The sequence below is a fragment of the Suncus etruscus genome, chromosome 13 (assembly GCF_024139225.1).
Source record: "Suncus etruscus isolate mSunEtr1 chromosome 13, mSunEtr1.pri.cur, whole genome shotgun sequence".
Lineage (NCBI taxonomy): Eukaryota > Metazoa > Chordata > Mammalia > Eulipotyphla > Soricidae > Suncus > Suncus etruscus.
The window spans coordinates 14,069,679-14,097,356 of NC_064860.1; the positions used below are offsets into that span (position 1 = coordinate 14,069,679).

At 43.5% G+C, this 27,678-nt stretch overlaps 1 protein-coding gene and 1 non-coding gene across 2 annotated transcripts in view; one reads left to right on the forward strand and one right to left on the reverse strand.

Annotated features, from left to right (window-relative positions):
- The first annotated feature begins 2,365 nt into the window (after nt 1-2,365).
- SP4 (Sp4 transcription factor) overlaps nt 2,366-27,678 on the forward strand; it is a 59,672-nt gene continuing 34,359 nt past the window's right edge. The window contains exons 1-2 of the mRNA XM_049785338.1: nt 2,366-2,599; nt 3,212-4,772. Coding sequence (XP_049641295.1) covers nt 2,426-2,599; nt 3,212-4,772 — 1,735 coding nt within the window. The 5' untranslated portion in view covers nt 2,366-2,425. The remainder of the gene's footprint in view (nt 2,600-3,211; nt 4,773-27,678) is intronic.
- Nucleotides 21,740-21,872, reverse strand: LOC126026940 (small nucleolar RNA SNORA70). The gene has a single exon (XR_007502125.1). It is a non-coding gene; the product is annotated as a small nucleolar RNA SNORA70 (small nucleolar RNA).

Consider the following 27,678-nt stretch of genomic DNA (forward strand, 5'->3'; position numbering starts at 1 on the left):
CACTTGGCCAGACTCAATGGGGCGCGCGATCTTTGCCGTCATCCGGATTTGCACCACGGTTGCAACTGGGGCTCAGGCTCTAGAACCTCCGACCGCATGGGAGAAACTGGTCTGCGGAGGAAAAAACAGGCCTCGCAGCAGCCGGGGTTCATTCAAAGGCGCTGCGGGGACCGGCTTGCAAGCGAGGAGGCGGGTTGGGGCTGTCCCGAGCGGCCGATAGGCCCGGACAAACAACACCCCTTCTCCTCCCTCCCCGGGGCTGCGTTCAACTCCCTCTAGGCTCGGCCACGCCCTGCTGCTAACGGCTGCTTCCCACTCGGGCCCAGCTCGGCCCGGTGGGCGGGGCCTCCGAAGTGGCCGGTCAGAACTACTAAGACCGGCATCCTTTGCGGCGGCGGTGGCCCCGCCCACCCCGTGGACTCCACCAATCAGAGCGCGTCACCGAGGCCTGAGCCAATAGGATCCGAGGGAGAGAAAAAGGGCGCCCGAGTCCGGATGCGCCTCAAGGAAAAAGTCCTGCTCCCAGGAGCGTGAGGCACTGGCGGCGCTTCAGCCGAACGCCGCGCAGTCTCCTCGCGAGAGCCCAGCCTGTTTTCTCGCGCGTTTTTGAGGAGAGGGCGCCGGGAATTGAGGAGGGGGCGGGATATCCTGAGACAACAAGTTCGGCTGTGTGTGTGGTGCGTGGTGTGTATATGTGTGTGTGGAGGGCCCCGCCGCGCAGGACGGACAGGGAGGCCGCGGGGAGCAGAGCAGCGGGGAACGGGGTGGGAGGAAGGAGGAGGAGGAGGAGAAGGCGGCCCCGGCGCCCCAGCGCCCCGACCCCTGGCAGGTCGGCGGCCAATCCGCTGGGGGAAGGGGTGGAGAGTCGGCGGCGGCTGCGGCGGAGACAGGCCAGGCCGGGCCGAGGGGGGTGGGGAGGCGGCGGCCTTGGCCACGCCCCATCCTGGACTCCGCCCCCGCCACTGCTGTCAATCAAGGGCTAGGCCAAGGGCCCGGCCGAGGGAGGGAAGAGGAGGCGGCGGCCTTTGCCCCACCCCCAGCCTTGGCCACGCCCCCACCCCGCCGCCGCTGTCAATCAAAGACGAGGCCGCCGGGCCAGGCCGTGGGGAGTGGAGAGACAGTGGCCTTAGCCCCGCCCCCAGGCTTGGCCTCGCCGTCGCCGCCGTTGCTGTCAATCAAGCACGAGGCCGCCGGGCCCGGCCTAGAGGAGTGGGGAGGCGGCGTTCTTGGCCCCGCCCCCGGCGTTGGCCACGCCCCCGCCGCGCGCCGCCGGGCCCGGCCGAGAGGCGTGAGGAGGCGGTGGCTTTGGCTCCGCCCTCAGAATTGTCCCGCCCCCTTGCCGCCGCCGCTGTCAATCAGAAGCGAGACCGCCAAGCGGGGCCGAGGGAAGTGGGCCGGCGGCGGCCTCGGCCCCGCCCCCAGCCTGGCCTCTTGGCCACGCCCCCGCCGCGCGCCGCCGCCGCCGCCGCCGCCGCCGCTGTCAATCAAGGGCGAGGCCGCCGGGCCCGGGCGGAGAGAGGAGCTGCTACGCCACAGCCCAGCGGCGGCCATTCGCGGAAAAGGAGGCCGAGCCTGCGCCCGCTTGCAGCCGCCTCCGAGCCGAGGCGAGCCTCGCGTCGCCTAGCCTAGCCTCCTCCGCGGGCCGGGGCGGGCGGGCGGGCGGGCCGTTGGGCGGGCGGGCGGGCCCGGCCGGCCTCTCCTCCCGCCTCGCCCCCACCCACCCACCGCGCCGCACCGCACCCCACCCCACCAGCCCGCCCCCAGCCGCCCCGCGCGCCTGCAGCCGGCGTCTCCGGCGGGCGGGCGGGCGGGGAGAGCGAGCGCGCGCGAGCGAGGGAGAGAGCGCGAGAGGCTCCGTCCGTCCTGGGGCTGCGGGATGAGCGGTACGTACTCTCCACCCCCCGCTCGGCCTCCTTCGCCGCCTCCTTCCGGCCTCGCTTCCCGCCCTTCGCTCCCTCCCCGCCAGACCCTGCGCCGTGCGGGGCCCCCTCCCTCCCCCGGGGCCGCCGCCGCCGCCGCCGCCGCGATGCTGGGCGGGGAGGAGCCGCAGGAGGAGGGCAGGCGGCGGAGGGCGGGGAGCAGGCTGCCGGGTTTTGTCTCCACGGCTCGGGCCGCCGCCGCCTCCTCCCGGGAGCCCGCGGGGTCGGGTTGCGGAGCAGTTTTGGGGGTGGATCCCCCCCAACACACACACACAACCCTGCCTTCTCCTCCTCCCCCGTCCCCATTCCCTTCCCTCCCCTCTCCACGGTGCATGGTGCTCTGGGGGATTCGTGATGGGGGAAGGGAGCTGCTGGGAGGAGGAGGAGGAAGACTTTAATAATAATAATAATAAAAAAAAAAAGAACCCTAATGTTAACCTGTTGTTGCATGTGCGTGCGTGCTTGTGTGTGTCTGTGTGTGTGTGTGTGGATGGTTGCATGCATGCATGCGTGCATGGGGGCTCTTTGCAGATCAGAAGAAGGAAGAGGAGGAGGAGGCGGCGGTGGCGGCGGCGGCAGCAGCAGCAGCAGCAGCAGCAACAGCAATGGCTACTCCAGAAGGAGGGAAAAGCTCTGAGCCGGAGAATAACAATAAAAAACCCAAAACCTCAGGCTCCCAGGTAAAAGGAAACTGTGGCCCCACCCCCGTGGAGACACGCACACGCACGCACGCACACCCGCGCGCGCGCACACGCATACACAGCAAGAAACATAAAGGGAAGACTTGAGTTTATAGATTCTTCAAATCACCCCCCTCCCCAAAGTGAAGCACAGAATTTAAGGGGAAATAAAAAAAAAAGTATTGTTTTCCAACTCAAAGCATCGTTTTAGGAGTGAGGAACTTGTATTTTAATTCAGTGTCACGCAGGCTAACCAAGGTGTCGTTGGTGGGTCGAGGGGTAAAGGTTTCAAATTAGATGGCAGCAACTCAGATGGTAAGATTGGTGTGTGTTTTTCCCAAAGGCAGTTTGAGTTGAGGCAAAGAACACTCCCGAGAAAGTTTGCTAGAGGTTTTGCCCTTTATTCGAACTTGGTATTTTCAAGTTCTGCTCCCTTAATTTCTAGACTTTACTGCTTTTATTCAGATTTTTTTTTTTATTTCCACCACTACCTAAGTTTTGCAGGGTTAAGCTGTCAAAATAACTCCCTCGCAGCTACTGGCCTCCACTAAATCCGCCCACTTTTTTTTTTTTTTTTTTCTCCCCTCTCCTTCACCATCCCATTTTGGGTAGGACTCTCAGCCCTCTCCTCTGGCTTTACTGGCAGCTACTTGCAGCAAAATAGGGACTCCTGGTGAAAATCAAGCGACTGGACAGCAGCAGATTATTATAGATCCGAGCCAAGGACTAGTGCAACTTCAGAACCAACCGCAACAGCTAGAATTGGTGACAACCCAACTTGCTGGAAACGCTTGGCAACTTGTTGCCTCCACTCCTGCTTCGAAAGAAAATAACGTTTCTCAACCAGCTTCTAGTTCTTCCAGCAGTAATAACGGGAGCGCGTCTCCTACTAAAACGAAATCAGGTAGTTCTTCCACCACCCCTGGTCAATTCCAAGTCATCCAAGTCCAAAATCCAGGTGGTAGTGTCCAGTACCAAGTGATTCCACAACTTCAGACGGTGGAAGGCCAGCAAATTCAAATCAATCCAACCAGTAGTTCATCTCTACAGGATTTGCAGGGTCAAATTCAGCTCATTTCTGCAGGTAATAATCAAGCTATACTCACAGCTGCTAACAGGACAGCTTCGGGAAATATTCTTGCTCAAAACCTGGCCAATCAGACAGTTCCGGTTCAAATCAGACCTGGCGTTTCCATACCGCTGCAGTTGCAGACCCTACCTGGTACTCAGGCTCAAGTTGTGACAACCCTACCAATTAATATTGGAGGAGTGACTTTAGCATTGCCCGTGATAAACAACGTGGCTGCGGGAGGAGGGACTGGACAGGTCGGTCAGCCTGCGACTACTACCACTACTACTACTGATGGTGGGACTTCCAATGGGAGTCAACTAGTTTCCACACCTACCACCACCACCACCGCTTCTGCCAGTACCATGCCAGAATCTCCCTCCTCCTCTACTACCTGCACCACCACTGCTTCCACGTCTCTGACCAGCAGTGACACATTAGTGAGCTCAGCAGACACGGGCCAGTATGCAAGCACATCCGCCAGTAGTTCTGAACGCACTGTTGAAGAATCCCAGACACCTGCTGCTACTGAATCGGAAGCCCAGAGTTCTAGTCAGCTTCAGCCCAATGGAGTACAGAATACGCAGGAACAATCCAATTCTCTTCAGCAGGTGCAAATCGTGGGCCAGCCGATTTTACAACAGATCCAGATCCAACAGCCTCAGCAACAGATCATTCAGGCGATTCCACCGCAGTCATTTCAACTCCAGTCAGGGCAGACCATTCAGACCATCCAGCAGCAGCCTTTGCAGAACGTTCAACTTCAAGCAGTAAATCCGACTCAGGTGCTTATCAGGGCTCCAACTTTAACACCTTCAGGGCAAATTAGTTGGCAAACTGTACAGGTTCAGAATATTCAGAGTCTTTCGAATTTGCAAGTTCAGAACGCTGGCTTGTCCCAGCAGTTAACCATCACCCCAGTGTCTTCAAGTGGTGGCACAACTCTTGCTCAGATTGCTCCCGTGGCTGTTGCTGGCGCCCCTATAACTCTGAATACTGCCCAGCTTGCATCAGTGCCTAACCTTCAGACAGTGAGCGTTGCCAACCTGGGCGCCGCAGGTGTTCAAGTGCAAGGAGTTCCAGTTACAATCACTAGTGTGGCAGGTAAGTTAGTAGAAGCTTTCCTCTTAAAACTTAAGGTTTTGAACATTGGTTTGTTAATTGCTCTTCTACCTAGGCCTTTGCTTTGCCAGACCTCTGAAGTAAATGTGCTCATAAGTCATCCAAAACACAGGAAAGTTGGCCAAACAGGGAGCAGTGTGACTTGTTCATTTTAATACTTGATTTTATGTGTCAAACTTGTTCATTTTATATGTAAGGTTTTTTTTTTTTTTTACATGGAACAAAATTTCTAGTTAGATTCATCATTGTCTTCTATATAATTTAGAGATGCTTAAGGATCTGAGAACTCTAAGCAGGTTCTCATTAGATGACGTTTAGATCTTTAACGGAAAGTAGATTTAAAGCTGAATTAGTATAGATTTGCGAGTTGAATGTGTTCAAGTTTTAATTCTGTGATTAGGCTAACCTGTTAAACCGAAAGTTTATTCTTTTTATGCTTCATCATATTGTTCTATGCCTTATGCTTCATTTATACGAAGTTATCATAAGCTAAATACTGATGCAACTGAGAGATAAAATTTTAAGTCAAACCATCAAGTCAACTTTCATGTTTGGGCTTTTTTTTTTTTTTCCGGTTAAAACCAAGATTTGGTCACAGTTTTGTTAATTGTTCTTCATTTGCACAGTTAATTTAAGCAAAGCTTACTCTTTTATTTTTATATGATGGTGAAAAGCAATTAAAAAAGTTAACAAGGGGTGGGTGGGGGACAAAAAAGAAGTTAACAAAATGTCAGCAATTTTGAGTTCAGTGCATCAAGGTCGTTTTGGAACTATTCATAAACTAGTGGTTATTTGTCGTGTTTATAAACATGCTTCTAAGGAGTTTGGAAAATTAGATATAGTAGATATTTTCTGAGACCATCTGCTACCTCTGTCTTTTTAATAATTGAACAATTTTTATTGGTTCAAATTTTTTTTTCAAATTTTCATTAAATTGGCGAAATTCTAATTTTTTTCTTAGTTCTTTTGATACTTTATGTCAAATATTTGAATGTTTTAAAGTTCAATGAATATTTCTATTTTGATATTCTGAAGTGCCTAAGTATATCATCTTCTTTGGCTTTTTCTTGGACAACTTTCAGAACATTTTGCCAACAAAAGATTAACTTGTTTTCTGATGATGGAAAATTTTTTTTATCCGTGCCTAATGTATTGGCCATTAGTTCTGCTCAATCATTGAGCGTTAAAATAATGTAGTGTAACCAAGGCATCATATATTTTACTTGATTGTAGTGAATTTTAATCCAGATAGCCACTTATCCAGATAGTCACATGTGGCTTCTGTGTTGGCAGCACTCTAACAATCCTGAGTATTTTGAGTATGCTACTTTGCCCCTAAAACTGTTATAGCACACTTATTTAAGTGTTTGCCCTGATTGGGATCCTTAGCTTGCTTTATTTTCTTTAACACTGAGAGTAATCTGAAGGATTTTCCCCTTCAAATAAGGGTAAAAGTAAAGTTCACGTCAGGGATGTCAGTGTTATCAAGAGTATGAATTTGTGAGCGTTTAATTTAGGTTCACTTGAGTAATGCTTTACTACAAATGCAGAATCCAGCTCTGAAACTATAATTTTAGAGGAGTCAGGTCAAGGTATTTAGCTTAAAAAGAGATTTGCTAGGTGATTCTAAATCTCATTGAAAATTGAGAACCAAGGGGCCGGAGAGATAGCATGGAGGTAAGGCGTTTGCCTTTCATGCAGGAGGTCATCGGTTTGAGTCCCGGCGCCCCATATGGTCCCCTGTGCCTGCCAGGAGCAATTTCTGAGCCTGGAGCCAGGAATAACCCCTGAGCACTGCCAGGTGTGACCCCCCCCCCAAAAAAAAAACCAAAAAAAAAAAAAAAAAAGAAAATTGAGAACCAAAGTTTGAATAGTGAAGCAGAGGGCAAAATAAGGAAGCAAAGGGTGTCAAACTTGTTAACATGCTTTGATGGTAAATACAGCTTATGTTTCTGTTAAAAAAAACTTTGACCACCTATTCTGCACACTCCCATTCGATGTGTTTAGTCCTTCATTTTCAGGATTGGTTGTTTTATCTTTATACATTTATGTGATTTGGGGGATACTTAGATATGAGGAAAATTGAGCTTTACACATTCAACTTTCTCTTTCGCATAACTAAACCTATTTTACTTTTTGTTGATGTTGAAAAGTTTATGTTCTAGTAAATGTAATCAATAGTTTCAAGAAGCATTTCAAAGACTGGAAAGATTTCTACAAGTCAGTATAGTGTATCTAATTTCTACAAGTTAATGCTATGCATTTGCGCCTCTGAAGGTTTTGCCCAATTGCTTTGCATAGTAGATGCTGGAGAAAAATATGCTCAATTGAAGTGTAGAAAGTAGTGAAGACAGTAGCATTTGACTTTGGGAATGATGTTCTGGAGTGGTTTTACTAATAAGTTGAAGAAACACATTTGTTTTATTTCTCTTTGTTTTGAGATTTTCAGATGTTAGCAAGACACCAGGTACTTTACTCCAGTATTTTAGTAGGGGTAGAATGAGCAGTAAGTACCTATGTCTGTTTATGAGTGAGCCCTGGAAGTTTATTGTTTACTTTGTGTCCCCCATTCACTGGAAATTTTTTTGTTTTTGGGTCACACTTGTAAGTGTTCACAATATACTTGAGGCTTTGTGCTGAAGATCACTCTTGGAGGACTGGAGGGATGGAGATCTCTGGCCTGCCCTTTTGGGAAGAATCAACCTGGGACATTGCAAGGCAAGCATCCTATCCGCTATATGTCTCATAGGACTCAAACTCAGGGCCTTTGCCTACATGTTCTACCAGCGAGCCACATACCCAGCCCTGAAACTTGTTCTTGAGATGGAGAGCTTTATTCTTGATTTTTGTGAAATAGAAGTGACAACCTAATGGAAACTTCTATCCTTCATATATTAATTATGTTTCTGTGCTTTGGTCTCAGTGTTACATTCTGGTTCCAGGCTGAGCATCAAGCATTTGCTTTTAATTAGAATTATGGTATGAACTAGATACATGTACTTGCTACATACATTTTATTTTCTTCATGGAAATGAGATTTGCTTTGAGGAAAAATAATACATCATATTTTAGGAAGAGGGTTACAACTAATCTTATTGCTCATGTGAAAACATCTTTTGTATAAACTGAGGAAAGCGGGAGATATTTTGCTCAAAAAAAATGAATTTGAAGCCAAGAGATAGTACAGCATGTAGGGCACTTGCCTTGCACATGGCCAACCTACCTTTGAACTCTGGCATCCCCTATTCTCTGAATCCACCAATGGTGATTCATGAGTGCAGAATCAGGAATAATCCCTGAGCACTGCTGAGGATAGCCCCAAAACAAAAATGTGGCTTTTTTTCAGGTATTCAGTGTTCTGCTACCAATTCAACTACCTTTTCTCCACTGTATCCAGTTTCTCACCCTTCCCCCCAGCTTTCCACTCTCAGAAAGCACAAAACAATTTATTTTACATTGCTTGTTACAACAAAATGTCAGTAGAATTATTGAAAAATAATTCAGTAAAAATTTTTTGTGAAAATAGTTGTATCTTGTAATTTAGCCAAGGGTTTTATTAAAGTTTTTGTTGCTAGTTGAACCTTCTGTTACTGTTTTAGTTTACTGAGCTTACTTAGTTGGCATCTGTGCTACTTTTTCCACCTAATTGGGTGTGTCCCTACAAGCCTTACAGTATTTTGGAATTTGGAGGTGTCACACAACTGCATCCACAGCTCTGAGCTCCAAGATCTCTAGAACTGGGGTTGTGAGTTTACATGGCAACAGCAGTGGGGTGTGGGTATGACTGCTGGGACTTGCTGCAGGAGGAGGAGGCCACTCTGAGAAGACCCCCAGAGTTTTCAGCCTGATAGCCAGCATGCCTGGAATTTTCATCTGCTTGGTGTCTCTGCTGAGATTAGTTGTGAAGCAGTGAAGTTAGGTCAGTGATGTGGTTGTAGGTGTAGCTGGCAGGGTGGGTGGGGGACCTACCTACACTACTCCTGAGGGTGTCCCAGAATTTTTAGCCAGAAGACCAGTGCACCCATGAATTTTAAGGTCTTGGTTTATATGTCTTCAAAGATTAGTTACAAATCTGTGAAGCTGGGCTAGTGAGTTTACATGGTGGTGACTGGGGGATGTCAAAAGAATGACTTTTTACTATTATTTTTAAAGACCCCCTACATAAAGTGAACTTCAGTAAATAAATCTTTTTTTTTTTTTTTTTTTTTGGTTTTGGGTCAAACCCAGCTACGCTCAGGGGTTACCCCTGGTTCTACGCTCAGAAATTGCTCCTGACAGGCTTGGGGACCATATGGGATGCCGGGATTCGAACCACCATCCTTCTGCATGCAAAGCAAACACATTGCCTCCATGCTATCTCTCTGGCCCTAATAAATCTTTAAGGAATATAGAATTGTAAGAATCGGGGCCGGCGAGGTGGCGCTAGAGTTAAGGTGTCTGCCTTGCAAGCGCTAGCCAAGGAAGGACCGCAGTTTGATTCCCGGGCGTCCCATATGGTCCCCCCAAGCCAGGGGCGATTTCTGAGCACTTAGCCAGGAGTAACCCCTGAGCATCAAACGGGTATGGCCCCAAAAAACAAAACAAAAAAAAAACAAACAAAAAAAAGAATTGTAAGAATCTTTGCTACCTAAGTCTGTAATTAACAGTATTGGTTACCAATTAATTTTATCATAGACCCTAATTATCTCATGTACTAACAAATCATGCTTTTTGTCTAAAGAATATTTCTTTTCAGTTTTAGTGGAAATTACCTCTTATGCTAATTTTTGTTTTTATTTGGTTTTGGGCCTCACCTGGCTGTGTTTCCTTTACTCCTAAATTTCCTAAATCTTTACTCCTAAATCTGAGTTCAAGGATCACTCCTGGTGGCCTTGAGGACCATATCTGGTGCTCAGGGGATCATATAGGTTTACCTACTGCACTGTTTGCACTTTGGCCTTTTATGCTAATGTTATAGGGAAAAATTCAGACTTGAAATTACAACTTCAAAACTTGAAATAGTGACTAACTACCTTTTTACCTTCATTTGCCTTTCATTATTCCTTTGATGATTTTTTTTTTTTTTGTGGTTTTTGGGTCACACCCGGCAGTGCTCAGAGATTATTCCTGGCTCCAGGCTCAGAAATTGTTCCTGGCAGGCACGGGGGACCATATGGGACACCGGGATTTGAACCGATGACCTCCTGCATGAAAGGCAAACGCCTTACCTCCATGCTATCTCTCCGGCCCCTCCTTTGATGATTTAAAGTGGCAGTACCAGAAATGGGAGAGCCAATTCTTGCATTATTGGAGAAATGAGAACAAAGAAAAAAATTAACATTTTATTTTAAAGATTACATTAATTCAGAATCAACTTCTGATAATAATTTATTTCTAGAGCTAAGAATAGAAAACTGATTTGAAGTTTGTTTGGATTTTTTTGGCCACACCCATTTGATGCTCAGGGGTTACTCCTGGCTATGCATTCAGAAATTGCTTCTGGGGCCGAGGTGGCACTAGAGGTAAGGTGTCTGCCTTGCAAGCACTAGCCAAGGAAGGACCATGATTCGATCCTCCGGCATCCCATATGGTCCCCCCAAGCCTGGGGCAATTTCTGAGCGCTTAGCCAGGAGTAACTCCTGAGCATCAAATGGGTATGGCCTGAAAACCAAAACCAAACCAAAATAAAACAACAAAAAACAGAAATTGCTCCTGGCTTGGGGGGACCATATGGGATGGTCGAACCATGGTTAGTCCTAGGCTAGCGTGTGCAGGGCAGATGCCTTACCTCTAGCGCCACCTCTCCAGCCCCATAACTGATTTGAAGTTTAAAGAAACACATTTTTTCTTTGCTATATAGTTATATATATATATTTTTTTTTTTTTCTTTTAACATGGAGGCATATTAAGATAACGTGTCTGTCTGCCAATATTTATCTGTAAACTTCTGGTTCACTTAAGGTTTACTCCAAACTTTGAAGATTTTCTCTCTAAATTCTTTCAGTACTGGGTCAGAGTGATATTACAGTGGATAGGACACTTGCCTCTCATGCGGTCAACCAAAATTAAATTCCCAGCATCCCATATGGCTCTCCAAGCATCACCAGGAGTGATTTCTTTTTTTTTTTTTTTCCAGGCCACACCCATTTGATGCTCAGGGGTTACTCCTGGCTAAGCACTCGGAAATCGCCCCTGGCTTGGAGGGACCATATGGGATGCTGGGGGATCGAACCGCAGTCCTTCCTTGGCTAGCACTTGCAAGGCAGACACCTTACCTCTAGCACCACCTCGCTGGCCCCAATTTCTTTTTAAAAATTTTTTTTTTTTTTGGTTTTTGGGCCACACCCGGTGACACTCAGGGGTTACTCCTGGCTATGCGCTCAGAAGTTGCTCCTGGCTTGGGGGACCATATGGGATGCCGGGGGATCGAACCGCGGTCCGTCCTAGGCTAGCGCAGGCAAGGCAGGCACCTTACTTCTAGCGCCACCACCCGGCCCCTTTAAAAATTTTTTATGTCTTACTTTTTTAAAGACCATGTATTACATAGTTGCTCATAATAAACTTATTTACAGGTAAGTGATAATGAAATTACTTTTTTTAAAAAGGAAGAAAAAGTACAGCAACAAGAAAATTTGTGAAAATTATTGTATCTTGCAATAAATGAGGTTCTAGCTCTTGTTGCTTTTTGGTCTTACTTGCTTTGTTTCTAAATATTAGATGGCTTTGAATCCACGTTGACATCTAAATTGGTGTGTTGACAAATTTGGAGTTGTTATATGGTCTCATATGCAGCTGCGTGGTTCAAGAATTCCACGCTATGTTGTTGATACTGCAGCTTTTGTGGGGCAATTTTTCGGCTGCCAGGCCTTCTGGAAGTATGCAAAGGCTGGAGGAAGGGTGCCTGCACTCACTCTGAAAAGTCCCATCATATCAGCCCAAATCCTGTCATACATGGAGTTTTGGTCAGTTCGGCATCTCTGTAGATAACTATGGTTGCATGGTGAAGCTGTTCCATTGATAAAGTGGTGATTATAGGTGATGGGTGCAGCTGGCGTGGCTTCAGCAGGGCAGGGACCTGAGATTGCCAGGTTTCAGTTACTTAGCCAATGTACCCATAATTTACATGGCTTGGTTTACATCTTTCTTGAGAATAGAGTTTTTGGAGCAGGTTCCAAAGACTGAATGACATAGTGACTGTGTTTGTGGGGCATGATTTCAGCTTCCAGACTTTCCTGATATATGTAAAGGTGCCAGGAAGGTGTCCACACTCACCAGGAGTGATTTCTGAGTACAGAGCTTGGAGTAACCCCTGAGTATTATTGGGCATGGCCCCAAACCATAATAAATTAAATAAAAAAATAAAATAGATCTTAGAGTACTGTGATAGATTGAAACTTCTTTTTCCGGGGGGGGGGGGGAGGGAGTTCACACCCGACAACGCTCAGGGGTTACTCCTGGTTCCATGCTCAGAAATCACTCCTGGCAGGCTCTGGGTACCATATGGGATGCCAGGCTTCGAAACATTGACCTTTTGCATGAAAGGCAAACGCCTTACCTCCATGCTATCTCTCCAGCCCCAGATTGAAACTTCTTATCATAACATTTCTTATACTTTCTCTGTACTAGTAATTTAGGTCCTGAACCTCAAGTTGATTTTATTTATTTGCATCACCTTTACCATGTTTAATGAGAATTGTGGCTTATTAAAATTTTTTCCATGAGGGGCCAGAGCGGTAGTACAGTGGTAGGGCGTTTGCCTTGCACATGACTGATCCAGGACAAACTGGACCTCTGTTCAATCCCCTGCATCCCATATGGTCCGCCAGGAGCGATTTCTGAGCATATATAGCCAGGAGAAACTCCTGAGCGTCACCGAGTGTAGCCGAAAAACCAAAAAAAAAAAAAATTTCTTTTTTCCATGAAAGATGAAAAAACGAATTACGTTTTGTTTTTTTGATCGTTTTTGGTTTGGTGTCACACCTGCCATGCTCAGAGGTTTTTCCATACTCTGTACTCAGGAATTACTTCTTTTATTTTTCCAACATATATAAATAACGAAACATGTCAATCTGCATTCCTCATTAGTGAAATCAAAGTTACCCAGAGTAATCAATGACCATAAAACTAGTTCAGGTACCAGGTGCTTGGGAATTACTTCTGCCGGGCTTGCGGGACCATATGGGATGCAGAGATAGAACTCAAGTGAGCCATGTGCTAGGCAAATGCCTTGCCTGGCCTTCATTACATTTTTAAAAGGGCATATTTTGAGAGGAATTTCAGGGTGGCAAGAGGAGAACATGAAAACAGAATTTTAATCACCTACTTATCAAGTCTAAGGAACTGTATCAGTTAACTTAAGGAATATTGCTACAGGCATGAATGCAATTTGTTGTTTTTTTTTGTTTGTTTGTTTTTGGGTTTTTTGTGTTTTGGAGGGACCACACCTGGGCTGTGCTCAGGGGTTACTTCTGCTTTGCTCTTAGGGGGACCATATGGGATGCTGGGGATCGAACCCATACCCATTTCTGGGTCAGCTGCATGCTACCACTCCCACCCCATAAATGCAATTTGAAGAGAAAAAAGAAAAAGGAGTTTTAATCAGGAAGGTAGAGGAAAAAGGTTTGTGCATGTATCTTGTAGAAATAGCATTAATGTACAAAATGCAAAGAATTTTACTTTGACAGGCTCTTCTAGTTACTGCTTTCCAGTGGTAGCCTTTTGGTACTGTTGCTGAAGTCTTTCATTATTCAAAGAATTTTGTGTTTTTACTGTTAGAAAATGGTCACAGGAAAAAAAAAGAAAATGGTCACAGAAATATGGGTTCAGGATTCTCAGTACACTTAGGGTAGCATAAGGGTACTTCTAGTTTGTTATCAGAATGTACGTATTCAGAGGTGTGTGTGTGTGTGTGTGTGTGTGTGTGTGTGTGTGTAGCATAAGGGTACATCTAGTTATCAGAATGTACGTATTCAGAGATGTGTGTGTGTGTGTGTGTGTGTAGCATAAGGGTACATCTAGTTATCAGAATGTACGTATTCAGAGGTGTGTGTGTGTGTGTGTGTGTGTGTGTGTGTGTGTGTGTGTGCCTGTGTGTGTGTGTATGCTTGTTGTGAGTTAAAATTCAATGTTCACGATGCTGGTCATTTTACTACATAGAGAGTGAATCAATCAATGGTAGCAAAAGAAATTTGTTAAACCACAAATTGCTTATATCAGTAGGGTGGTGAGATAAAGGCTCAATGAAATTGTAGTTAACTAAGGTACCTTTAAGATAATTGAGTATCTGGGCCCGGAGAGATAGCACAGCCGCATTTGCCTGCAAGCAGCCGATCCAGGACCAAAGGTGGTTGGTTCGAATCCCAGTGTCCCATATGGTCCCCTGTGCCTGCCAGGAGCTATTTCTGAGCAGACAGCCCTGAGTAACCCCTGAGCACTGCCGGGTGTGGCCCCCCCAAAAAAAACAAAAACAAAACAAAAAAAAGATAATTGAGTATCTTGGGCTGGAGTGATAGCATAGTGGTAGGGTTTGCCTTGCACGTGGCCAACCAGGGACTGGCCTGTGTTCGATCCGAGGCTTCCCAGAGGGTCCCTTGAGCCTGCCAGGAGCGATTTCTGAGCAGATAGCCAGGAGCACCGTGGGAGTGGCCAACCCCCCCCCCAAAAAAAAAAAAAAAAAAACCTGTCCTGTTTCTCTGGCCCCTTATTGTAAATTTTAGAGTCATAACATTTTGTTTAATAAAAATATGTATACTACAAACCAATTTTGTAGCATAAAATAAGTTTTTTGTTTTGGAGCCAGTTCTCGGATGGTTGGGAACTATTTTGATTCCATGCATAGGGATTTCTCCAAAGAGCGCTTGCAGATCATGTAGTGCTTTTGAATGAACCCTGGCCTCTTACAGACATATGTACTCGGAACTTTTGGGCTCTGCTCATCTCTATTAAGTAGTTAAATAAGGAAAGAAGAGGAAGAAGAGAAAACGTGTAAAGAAATAACATGCTCCAAATTAGAATGTACAAATGACTCTAGAATGATGTGGCCACAAAACCAATTATGAATGAGTTTTTGTTGTTTTTGTTTGTTTTGGGGCCACATCTAGCAGCACTTGGGTTACTCCTGGCTCTGTGCTCAGAAATTACTACTGACAAGAACAGGGGACTATATGGGATGCTGGGGATTGAACCTGTGTCAGCTGTGTACAAGGCAAACTCCCTACCTGCTGTACTATTGCTTCGGCTCTTTGAATGGGTTTTTACAAGCATTTCAACAATATAAATTATTTAGGAGCCCTGTGTTTTATTTTCATTAACATTGGTAAAACAAAATTTGTATTTCTCTAACATGTATATTTTCTTATATAACGTTAAATATGGTGTGATTATTATTTATATTCTCAAATAAGTTTATATTAACAAGCAATTGATAATTAAGCATATCAAAATATGTATACTGTATGAGACCTGAATTTCATGACTTGTTTCTTGACCAGGATGTGATATATCAGTAAGAAGAAACTTCTGTTCATTTCTGAAGGAAAGACCAAAAATCAGTGAGAAAGTTTGAAAGGGGACCCGAGAGATAGATAGTGCCATGGGAAAGATGCTTGCAGTTGATCTGGATTTGATCCCAGGTACCCCATATGGTCCCTTCCAAACCAGGAATAATCTCTGAGCATAGAGTCAGGAATAAACCCTAAGTATCACCACAAGATGTGGCCCCCAAACCAAAAATAAATCCTTGAAGGCTGTAAGAATTGTATAGAATGTGTTCTTCACATAGTCCCACATGTCATATATATGTAGCATTGGCTCACTTTTTAAGATGGTGCTATAACTGTATTGGGGGTATGGCTGTCAAATGGTGCACAGGAGGTCATCCCTGATCCCCACCCAACTCTTGCTGACAGCTCCTCAGTTGAATGAAAGGTCCCGTGAATGCAATGTAGCTTAGACCCTACAGTGCCAGGGAGACCTCCACTACTGGTGTTTCCAATTTTACTAGAGTGAGAGCATCAGGATTAGGGGCATGCTGGGCACATACTCTAACATACTATTTTAAATTGAAAGTCAAAGCTCAGATTTGATGTCATTGTGTGACATTGGCCAGTGAGGTGGTGCTAGAGGTAAGGTGTCTGCCTTGCAAGCGCTAGCCAAGGAAGGACTGCGGTTCGATCCCCCTGTGTCCCATATGGTCCCCCCAAGCCAGGGGCAATTTCTGAGTGCTTAGCCCCTGAGCATCAAACAGGTGTGGCCTCAAAAACAAACAAAAAAAATTAGTATGTAATATGTAATGATAATTGGGAAAAGACCGGTGATTATAACTGACTTCTAAACTCTTGCTGCTGTTGCATTATAAATTTTTGGGCCAAGAAAATTAAGTTTCCACGAAAAGTCTAAGAAGCTTTTTAGTAATAAACTGTGAAAGAAAATTAAGAGCAGTGTAGATTGTGCAAGAAATTGCTACACCAGAGTAAATTTATAGTATATGAGAAATGGAGTAAAATTACTTAATTTCTCCGAAAGATGTGAGTTTATTTTATCTGAGTTGTTTGTGTGCATGTGTGCTTTTGTAGGCTTGTCAGGTGCGAGTACAAACTGAAGGGGTATGTTCTCTATTTGTTGGACCTGTTCACCTTAATCTCCCAAACCTTCCTTAAAATTAAAAATACCAACTTATTTGAGGATAATTCTAAAAGATGAGCACACTTCCTCGTACTACGAGAGAACTAGATCATTGAAATCGAGTGCTTAGAAAAGGGTTCTCTAAACACTGTTATCTGAATTGGAAGTGGTAACTATATAATATTCAAATTGGAAAGCAAAGGTTTCATTCCATAAGTGATTTTTGTTTGGTTTTGGGCCATACCCAATAGTATTTAGGACTCAATTCTGGTTTTCTGCTCAGAGATCATTTGTAGTGGGGTTGGGGGACATATCATATGTGGGGGATCAATTCTGGTGGGCCACATATAAGACAAGTGCCCTGCCCTGTCTGCTGTACTTCCATGTGTAATTTGTAACTATAACTTACTTTGACCCAATGGGAGGCTGCAGGTATCTGTCATTAAACAGAGTTGTGCTTTTGAAGATAGTACTTTTTGGGTTTTCTTTTGTGACAGTGAAATATTTTTATTTTTTTGTTGTACATATTTGAGATATTTTTGTCTAATGTTAAAATTCTGTAACTTCAAACACAAATGTTTGAAAATCAAATTAAACATGCTCTCTTTTCTTGGGGCTGGGGGGACTGTGCACAGGGTTTACTTCTGGGATTACTCAGGGACCATGTATGGTGCCTCAAACTGAACCTGTATTTTCTACATGCAAGGCAAGTGTCCTACTTATCTTAGTATTGCTCCAGCCCAATGAACATACTTTTTATTTTAGTGAGCCAAATGGAAAACTTGGGAAAAACATAACTCAGGGACTAGCTTCTGGCTGTTCCTGGACCATGTGGTACATTGCATACAGGCCTTTCACTCTACTCCTTTGAGCTACCTCCCTACTAAGTCAAATTCTTGGAGTTTACACTGTGAATGAGATACGATAGTATTTCAAAAATATGCAAATTTGGAGCATTTCTTTGTTGTTGATCTTTTGCTATGGACTATTATCTGGCTCTGCTCATGGTGTATTCCTGGCTCTGTGCTCAAGGATCACTTTTGGTGGTGCTAGGGGTGGTGGTGGTGGTATATATGGTGCCAGGTTTTCCTACTGGAGTCTGCCACATGAGTGACAGGTACCTTATCTCCTGTATTCTCTTTTTGTCTCTTTGGGTTTTTGTTTGGTTTTGCAGATGCAGAAAAAAAATGCAAATAGAAGCCATATCTAATGTTATTGAATCTAGAACTGTTGTATTTAGGGGAAAGGAAGTGGTGTAGGTTGCACCACACCCACCAATGCTGTGGGCTGAGAATTTATTCCTGTCTCTGAGCTCAGGGATTACTCCTGGCTAAGACCATGTGGGATGTCAGATATGAAACCTGGGTCAATCCTATTGCAAGGCAAGTGCTCTACCTGATGTACTGGCCCCCAAGAACTGCTGTACTTTAAAGGTCATTCATCAAGGATTGAATCATTTTAGAAAATGACTCCACCATCCTTTTAACTAGTCACATGCCAGCAATAAGAAAGCTGTGGGCCAGAGCCTTTACTCCATAGGCACTCAGTTGCTATCTGGGATCTAATCAGACTTCTCAAAATGCTCTTGCCAGTGGCATAGATGTTAAAGATGCCAGGTTGAAAGACCAGCTGCCCTTTAGGTCAGGGCGTATGCTTGTTTATACCTAAGCTTTACGAATAAGCTTCAGAATAAATACGACACAGCAATTTTGCAGAGAACCCTTGAACCCAAAATTATGCTGTTTCCTGATTTTTCATTTAAAGACATGACTATAATCCTTGCTGCCTGTTTAATCTCCATTTAATAGTAATTAACTCGACTGAATCATTTGTTACTTTGTTAACACCTTATGACTTGAACTTCCAATCAGTATATTCCGGGACAATAGTCTCAAAACTCTAGGTATTTAAGATTTGGATTGGGGCTGATCATAGTGATTAGGGCATTTGCCCTACACTCAGTTGACGCCAGGTTCAATCTCCAACATACCCAGCCTGCGAGGAGTGATTTCAGAGCACAGAGCCAGGAGTAACCCCTGAATTCAGCCAGGTTTGACCCCAAAACCAAAAAATAAAGATCATGGCTTAAAAATAAAGTTGGATCTTATCAGCTGCAAAAGAAAACATAGTTTACTAATTATAAAAGGTGAAAAGAATATGACATGCTTTGTAATGTAGGAAGTCTTACAAAGTAGTGGTTTATTGTTGCTAGTCTTGCTATTCAACTCATGATTCATAGTGGTTTAAGCAAGGACAGCTCTGATTTAGTCTTTGCTGCTAATAAAAATGAAGTTAGTAGGGGGCTGGAGAGATAGTAAAGTGGGTAAAGTGCTTGCCTTGAACACAGCCCATTCAGGTTTAATCCCTGTCACCATGAATGGTCCTTTGGGACCCATCAGGAGTGACCCCTGAGATCTGACAGTGTGGCCTTCCCCAAAATGAAATTAATGATTGAGTTCTAGTTTCTACCTTGTTAAGAATAAGAAATACTTTATCAGATTACAATATTGTCAAAATTACATTTTAGATAGGAGTTTTTGAAGAAAAAATATTTTTGAGTATGTCAGTTTTTCAAGCAAATTGTTTAAAACTACGAATATAATATTTGCTTGAGCTTTATTTTCAAGTTTAAATTGTTAAAAACACTTTAAAAATGGATTCAGTTAGTTCAGTTATTGAGCAACAAAATAGCTGCTTTGGAAATCAGTCTTAGAAAGGATCTGTGAGATATATAGAGCATTGTATTATAGAGAAGTTTTTTTAAAAAAGAAGAAATTCAACTTTTAACAAATAGCCCTAGAAAAGTTTGTAGAGATAGCCTTAAGTAGTGTTTCTCAAGAGGGTAGGGACACTTAGCTCCCTGTGAGTCTTCAGAATATTTCAAAGGGGCTACAGGTGAGAATTGTGTAAATGGGAAGCCATGGAATGAAGGGGATGCAAAAAAATAAAAAAGAAAAAAAAAAGGGCCCGGAGAGATAGCACAGCGGCGTTTGCCTTGCAAGCAGCCGATCCAGGACCAAAGGTGGTTGGTTCGAATCCCGGTGTCCCATATGGTTCCCCGTGCCTGCCAGGAGCTATTTCTGAGCAGACAGCCAGGAGTAACCCCTGAGCATTGTCGGGTGTGGGCCCCCCCCCCCAAAAAAAAAAAAAAGGAATGAAGGGGATGGTGGTAGGGAGGTACTGAAGAATACAAGGTTGGAAGGGGGCCCTAGTCACATAAAAGGTTCAGAAGGTCGGTGGTTTGAATCCAGGCATCCCGTATGGTCCCCTGAGCCTGCCAGGAGCAATTTCTGAGCACAGAACCAGGAGTAAACCCTGAGTGCTGCTGGGTGTGACCCAAACCCCCCCCCCCAAAAAAAAAAAAAAGTTCAGAAAACTGTCTTAAAGGACTGAAGTAATTCATGCTTTGTATACAGGAAGCCCCAAACATAGCATTGTCCTCTCAGCACTGGCAGGTGTGACCCAAACTGGCCCCTCAAAAAATAAACGTCAGCCCAATCTTGTTTTATTTATAGTAAAGGCTATTGAGCAATTAATCCTTAATGGTTAGGAACAACTATTTGTTTCTTACATAATAATGCTGAAGCTGGACTTGAAGTGGATGAGAGAGTATGGTACCTTGCACTAGATAGGAGTAAACACCTGGGTTCAGTTCCTTGATCTGCTGGTTACTGTCTTTAATGTGGGGATGTCCTTTAAATTTTTTTTTTTTTTGGTTTTTGGGCCACACCCGGCATTGCTCAGGGATTACTCCTGGCTGTCTGCTCAGAAATAGCTCCTGGCAGGCACAGGGGACCATATGGGACACCTGGATTCGAACCAACCACCTTTGGTCCTGGATTGGCTGCTTGCAAGGCAAACGCCGCTGTGCTATCTCTCCGGGCCCAAATTTTTTTGAATTTTAGTTATAACTACCTTAAAATGATGAGAAAACTGCTCCTGCTATACTGAGTTTTTCCATCCTGAGGATTAACTGGAATAATATATGAAATGTTTTATAAGTGTCAAAGCATTAAATTGTAAATTTTATTATTATAAATTAATCTTACTCCTTCCAAATTACTATGGTATTTAGCATTTTGCTGTTTTAGTTTCTATTAAATGATTATTTTTATGTCTGCAGCTAATAAACTACTGGACGATTGTAGTTTGTACCAACACTATAATGCTGGTACAGTATGAGTGATCAATAATTAATTAGTAATTAGGTTTCTATAGCACTTAGTTTTATTGAGTGCTAACTTTTAATTGTGGGGCTATTTTGGGGTTTTATTTTGATAATTTGACACCTGGATCATTGGTAACCCAGGAGGGATGGAGTCTTCCAGGATTTAACCTAGAGATAGGAACCAGATCTACCTTTGAGTGTATCAAATATAGACCAACCAGTACCAAAGTCCACTACCCAAAGGTTTGGTGGGAGAGTTGGGGGGTCACACTCAGTGGCGCTCTGGTCACTCCTGGCTCTGCACTCAGAAAATTTCTCCTGGCAGGTCCAAGAGACCATATGAGATACTAGAGATCGAACCTGGATCAGCCTCATGCAAGGCAAATGCCCTACAGCTGTGCTATTGCTCTGGCCCCTAATTACCTGCCCTAATTAACCTAAAGGATCAAATTAATAAGGACAATCTTCAAGCCTAAGCCTGGGAAATTATTCAGATTTGCCAATGCTAAGCCTGCTTCCCATGTCTGTCTCTCCTTGTAGCGGTCACAGTAAAATTTTATCCCATGGATTCTCCCTTTCCTTCCTGATCACTCGTGTTTCTCTAATGGCCGGCCCTTGTGTCATGCCCTTACTTGGGAACTGTGAACAACAAACTATGTATTTTTTTGTAAATGACTGTCTTCTCCTTGTTAATTGGCCACTTGTTACCTAAAATTTTGTCATAACTCCTATCAGTAAAGTTTGAATAGATGAGGGCTGGGCTAAGGAGCAGGAACTAGGGGAACAGCTCCAAGGCTCTCAGGAATACAGTGCCCACCATTTGGTCTGACACAACGTGGGATGTTACTGACCTCATAGCTTTATGGGATTAGTACCCCCCACCTTTTTCAGTCACCACATCTTCAAACTTAATCACATTAAATTTGGCAAAGCTCCACTTAAGATGTGGCTTTTTTGACGGCCAGGGAACTTAAACTTGGCTAGGCTCAAAACTTCAATTACTTGCTTTTTCTGCAGTTTGGTGAGGAGGGACACAATGACTTGGCCAGTGTGAACCTTGGCCACCATGTCTATGCCTTAAGGTTTTTCCAAAGACCCCATCCTCTCAACCCCCTACATACCTGTTTAGAGCCTGACTTTGGAGCCAGCATGAGAACGGATGGTAATATCCACTGCAAAGGACCCTTTCCAAGGTCCTTTAAAGCATCTCATAAAACCACAGGCTGCGCTCACTACCAAGGAGGCTGCTTACTCTTAGCATCCAGTGCACACCAGCTCCCCAGAGACAGCATGGTCTGCTTAATTGGCTACACTAGGCTACTGATTTAAAAAGAAAAAATTTCGTCAAAGAATCTTATAATTAGGAAATAGTATTAACTATGATCAATTTAAAGAGGTAACATGAATAGTAAAAATGATAGTAAAGGGCTGGAGTGAAAGCACAGTGGTAGGGCATTTGCCTTGCTGGCAGCTGACCTGGGTTGGACCTGGGTTCTATTCCCATCATCCCATATGGTCTTCCCATCCTGTCAGCAGCAATTTCTGAGCCAAGAATAACTCCTGAGTGCTGCTGGGTGTGGTCCAAAAACAAAACAAAACAAAATGATAGCGAAGGCCCCAGCCATAGAGGGTAGGGAATCTAGTTTTGCATGAGGCCAATTTGGGTTCAGTTCCGTCATCCCACATGATACCCCATGCTTCACCAAGAGTGATCCCTAAGCACAGAGCCAGGAGTAAGCACTAAGAACCATTGGGATGTGGCCCCAAAACAAACCAAAAATGTTATTGAGATGTTTGTGTTTAGTAAATATGTTTAGGTAAATGTTTGTTTGTACGTATCTATAAATGTTCTTCAAACGTTGGAAATCTACAGGAGTTCTGCTTTCTAAGCTACCTTTCTTTATTAATCCTCTTTGAATCAGTTTGTTTATAAGTGAAATTACTAAGACCAAAAGGAGATTTAATGTTTAACCCAAATCACACCTTTAGTTGTTGGTAAAGTCTAGATGATCTAGCCTTTTCTTGTGATAGACTTGCATTTCAAATGTTTGTTTGTTTGTTTGTTTGTTTTTTTATAGAAAATTGTAAGCAATTTTCTTTGGCTTTCTTTTATCAAGGGAATATAGATTTAAAGCTAATTTTGTTTTCTTCTATCCCAAGTGGCAGTTGTTTGGTTGCTAAGGAATTGTTTTGATTGTTGCGACTTTTTTTTCTGCCTAGTAAAGCTGAAGTTTAATGTACTTATTTAAATTTTATCTCAGAAACTTTAGAGTAGATACCAGATACTTTTATATCCCCAATCGACCATTTGTTTTTAAAAAACTCAATTCTATTTATTTTTTTTTATATTGGTTAGGTTTATAAACTTACCAAGTCATAGTGGCTAGGTACTTTGGTATAAACATCTCCAACTGGAACTAGTGTCTTATTGTAAATTTGATTAGTCAGATAGTTATCGTGTGAATGGAGATAATGTGGAAGAAGCTGTTGAGGCCTCAGTTAACTATAATGAATTAGGAATTTGGCTTCATTTCATTTTTTTTTTGTTTGTTTGTTTTTTGGGCCACACCCGGTAATGCTCAGGGGTTACTCCTGGCTATGTGCTCAGAAGTTGCTCCTGGCTTGGGGGACCATATGGGACACTGGGGGATCGAACCACGGTCCGTCCAAGGCTAGCGCAGGCAAGGCAGGCACCTTACCTTTAGCGCCACCGCCCGGCCCCTTTTTCATTTTTTTTTATCTTCTTTGCCACCCATAGTGTATTTGGACCACACCTGGTAGTGCACAGGGCTTGTTCCTGGCTCTGCACTCAGGGTTCACTCTTGGCAAGATTCGTGGGACCATATGGGATGCCAGAGATCAAACTTTGGTGGGCTTCATACAAGGCAAACATCCTACCCACTATTGTATCTCTTCAGCCCTTTCATTGTATGACTTTTAACTGATCATCTCTAGTTTCATACATAGTTGTGCCATGCATATAAATTTAATAATTTGTTTGGTTTTTTTTTGGGGGGTCACACCCGGCAATGCTCAGAGTTACTCCTGGCAGGCTTGGGGGACCACATGGGATGCCAGGATTCGAACCACCATCCTTCTGCATGCAAGACAAATGCCCTGCCTCCATGCTATCTCTCCGGCCCCCTAAATTTAATAATTTTATTAAAAATTAATGTATAAGTTTAATGGAATAATTGCTGCTTTATTTTGAGAGATTGGTTTTTATTGTTTGTTCCAATTTTACACAGTGTCAATTTCCAAAGCTTGGTAATTATTGGTATTCCAAGGGTTGATATTTATTCCTACAGATATTTCATTTTGAAATGATTTGCTTTGGAGAGGATAGAGGTATATAGGTCATACCTCGTCTTGCTGGGAAATTACTCCTGACTTGGTGCTTAAAAGAACCATGGTGTTGGAATCACAGACAAAAACCGGCATCTGTTTTTTTAATAGAAAAAATTCCTAATGTCATCTCTATTGTCTAAAATGCATAGGTGAATATATTGACTAAGAGAACAAAAACTTAAAGGGGATACCTTAATAGATCAAATTATCAAAGCAAATAAATACATAATTTATAATTTATAAATATGACACAAATAAAGACAGTGTCATGACCAATGTCAACTTGAATTGTCAACATACAGTATCAACATGAATAATCCTGTTTTTCCTGGCATATACACAATTTAAAAAGTAAAAGAAAAATTAAATTAGTCCATTAAAAATAGCAAGAATAATGAATACATGAGATTCTATATTGTTAGAAATCATGCAAGGCCTTGCTGTCTACCACACAACTACCGCAGGTTTGATCCCAGCATCTCAGTTCCTTGTGCACTGCAGGGAGCAATTCCTGAGTACAGAGCCAGGAATAACCCCTGAGCATTGAAGGCTGAGTATGATACCCCATCTCCAAAAATCACTAAAAAAAAAGAAAAAGAAATCTCTCTTTATAGAAACAATCATTATAAGTAAATGTGCTCCTTTTGTTTTTAAATTGTATCAGTACAAGAGAAATGAATCATGAAATAAATTTCATAAAATTCTGTTAGTGATTCAATATTTGAAAAGCCAACCAACATAATTCTTTTTTAAATAGAAAGTAAAGAATGCATGGGGTTAGTCCCAGTCCAATAATGGGGTTTATTCTACGCAGTGCTTAGGTAGGAGATCATGTGATGTGTCTGGGGATTGAATTCAGGCCTCCAGCATTCAAAGCATGTGGTGTTTTTTTTTGTTTGTTTGTTTTTTAAATATTTTTATTGAAACCAATTGTGAATTACAAGTCTTTCATAGCTCTATTTCAGGTACATAGTGGCAGTGAGTTAGGGCCATTCCCACCACCAGTGTTGACCTCCCTCCACCATAGTTCCCAGCATGCATCCCACACCTCCATCCTTAGCCCCCTGGACCACTAGTAAAACAGGTCCCTTTTGTGTGTAGCTTGTTATAGTTTCTGTCTCTTGATTCCCATTGTCATTGACTTTGGTTTGGGTATTTAGATCGAACCATTTTTTATTCCACTCAGTGCTCCTGAGACTACTGGCCCCTGGGTTCCATTCACTTTTTTTCTTTTCTCAATTTGTAGGAGGACAGAGATATGAGGTAGAATAATTCATGTTCTCTGGTTCTGTAAAAATGGCAGGAATCCCTATCTAGAAGCAATAAATAAAATAAAAGAAGAAAAAACATAAAAGAAAAAAGGGAAGGCGTATGTGGCTTGGGGATGGGGTCATAGGCACAGTAAACATTGGGGGAAATTAGAAAGGAAATTTCCTTGGCCTAAGAGATACAGGATATCTCTACCCTTGATGCATACTGTCATAAGATCAACTACAAACTCTGGGTGTGTTAGTTGTTGAACTTCGAGGTCTTTATGGTCCCAGGAAAATTTCACAGTTTAGTTAAAGTCAGTCTTTCCGTAATTAGAGATCTTGGTTTTGCACAGATCCTAGGGATGAAGCCTAGGATAAAGTCTTTCTTTATGGTCTCAGGAAAAGTTCTGTTCAGTGCCTATTGTTGTAGTCAGTCTTCTGTAATTAGGGATTTTGGTTTTTGCACAGATCCTAGGATGGAGCATCTTCTGATTTCATCTCACCGTTAGTTGGTGAGGTATGGCAACCTGCCCTTAGATCAAGTTGTTGCTGTTTTCTTGTTGCTAGGGTGTCATATGCACTACCTTGGAGCAATTTGGTGCCAGAATGATAATAGGGCCTCTCCTGGAGGGAGCTTGATTCCTGGTACAGGTGCAGGGAACTGTGCCAATTCTAAGGTTGGTATCTGAGGTTTGGGGTTGGATGGTCAATGGCCAATCAATTGAGATCTAAGTCAAGTTTCTATGACAAATATTCAGGGTGGAAGGTGCCCCTCCATTATAAAATGTATGGGTTCTTGGGGCTGAAGTGGTAGCACAGTGGTAGGGCACTTGCCTTGCATGCAGCTTTGCGGCTGACCCAGGATGGACATGGGTTCGATCCCCAGCAGTCCATACGGTTTCCTGAGCCAGGCGCAATTTCTGAGCACAAAGCCAGGAGTAATCTCTGAGCTCCATCAAGTGTGGCCCCACCCCCCCCAAAAAAAAGAAAAAGAAAAGAAATATGTATGGGTTCTTATCCCTATTAGATAAGAACTTCTTTCTATGTATAACATTTTCCTGTTTTAGTATGCCTATGCAAAAAGGAATGATGCCATATTATATTATTGGTATGTTTGTGGGTAAAAATAACATTCCATACAGTCTCTGTGCTTTGTTTTTGACCTGAGATCTTTTCCCAAGCAAGACTTTTGTACTAAAATTTCTTAGTAAATAGAACCAGAACAAGCAATAAAAAGGGGGTGGGGTGGGAAGGGTACTTCTACATATGGAGATAACCGCTAAGAGTGAACTATTAAGGAAATGTGTCTACAGAAACATACAAAGAAAATATAGATACCCCCATTAAGTCTTTTGAGATAGTTTGGGGGTGGGGGATAAGATCCAGGGCATATTTTTCTCCCACACTGTGGTCTTGTGGAGTTTGAGAAATGGTTTGCAGCAGTCAGGTATCAAGAAGTGTCTTTGCGCTGAGGATCCCTCTGGAGCTGAGTCCGGTAGCAAGCTACAGTGCACATTGAGGGGAGGTGGGAGAAAAGCCACATAATCAGCAGAAGCAGCTTCTTGCAAAGCGATAGTTGGGGGCTGGGAGGGTGTCCTTTCACTTTGGGAGCCTTGTGACCGTTTGCTTGGGCAGGGGGAAGTTCCTGGTTCCTGAGGTGTAAAGAGCTGAGAGGAAAGAAGATTAAATAGGGAGAGATAATGGGTCAGGATTGAGGGGATGAGAGTATAGAAGGGATTTCATAAGGTGGTAAACAGGTTAGGGGGGAGAAAGGATAATATATGATAGGGACTATATACAATATAGGCAGGGATTGTGTACAGTACAGATTAGACAGAGGAGTCCACCACCTACCCACTCCCACCCATTCATAGACAGACATTGGAGATCTATTTGTAGGTTATAGTTAGAGACCTGACCCTTACTGTACAGGTCATTGTGTCAAAGCATGTATTTGTGTTTAATCTACTGAGCTAACTCTGGCTCCTTTTCTGCAATTCTTCAAAGAAAGTGAACCATTTTAGCCAATGGCTTCCAGGATGACTGACTTACCATGGGTGAGGAACAATTTATAAACAAATACTGAGTTACTGAGTAGGGAATAACAATGTAGCAGAACATACAGATTAGTTTTAGTGGCAGAGTGATTCTAGTAGCAGTACAGCTGGTAGAACATTTGCCTTGCATGCAACCAACCCAGGTTCTATCTCCAGCATCCTGTATAGTTTCCCCCACCCCCCCCCCAGCACCACCAGGTGTAGTAATAATTCCTGAGCACAGAGTCAGGAGGAACCCAAGAGCATTGCTGGATGTGGCTTAACTTGGCATCTAAACAAACAGTTTTCATCTGGAGCAGATAAATATGAGTACTTACTCTGTCAAGTTTCTTTTAGGACTGGGAACAGTGAGAATTCATTAAAGTAATGTATGCAGGACACTGAGGACAAGCATAGAATATGATAAACAACCAAGATACTACCTACAGTACATCAGGAACACCATAAGTCATTAATTTCAA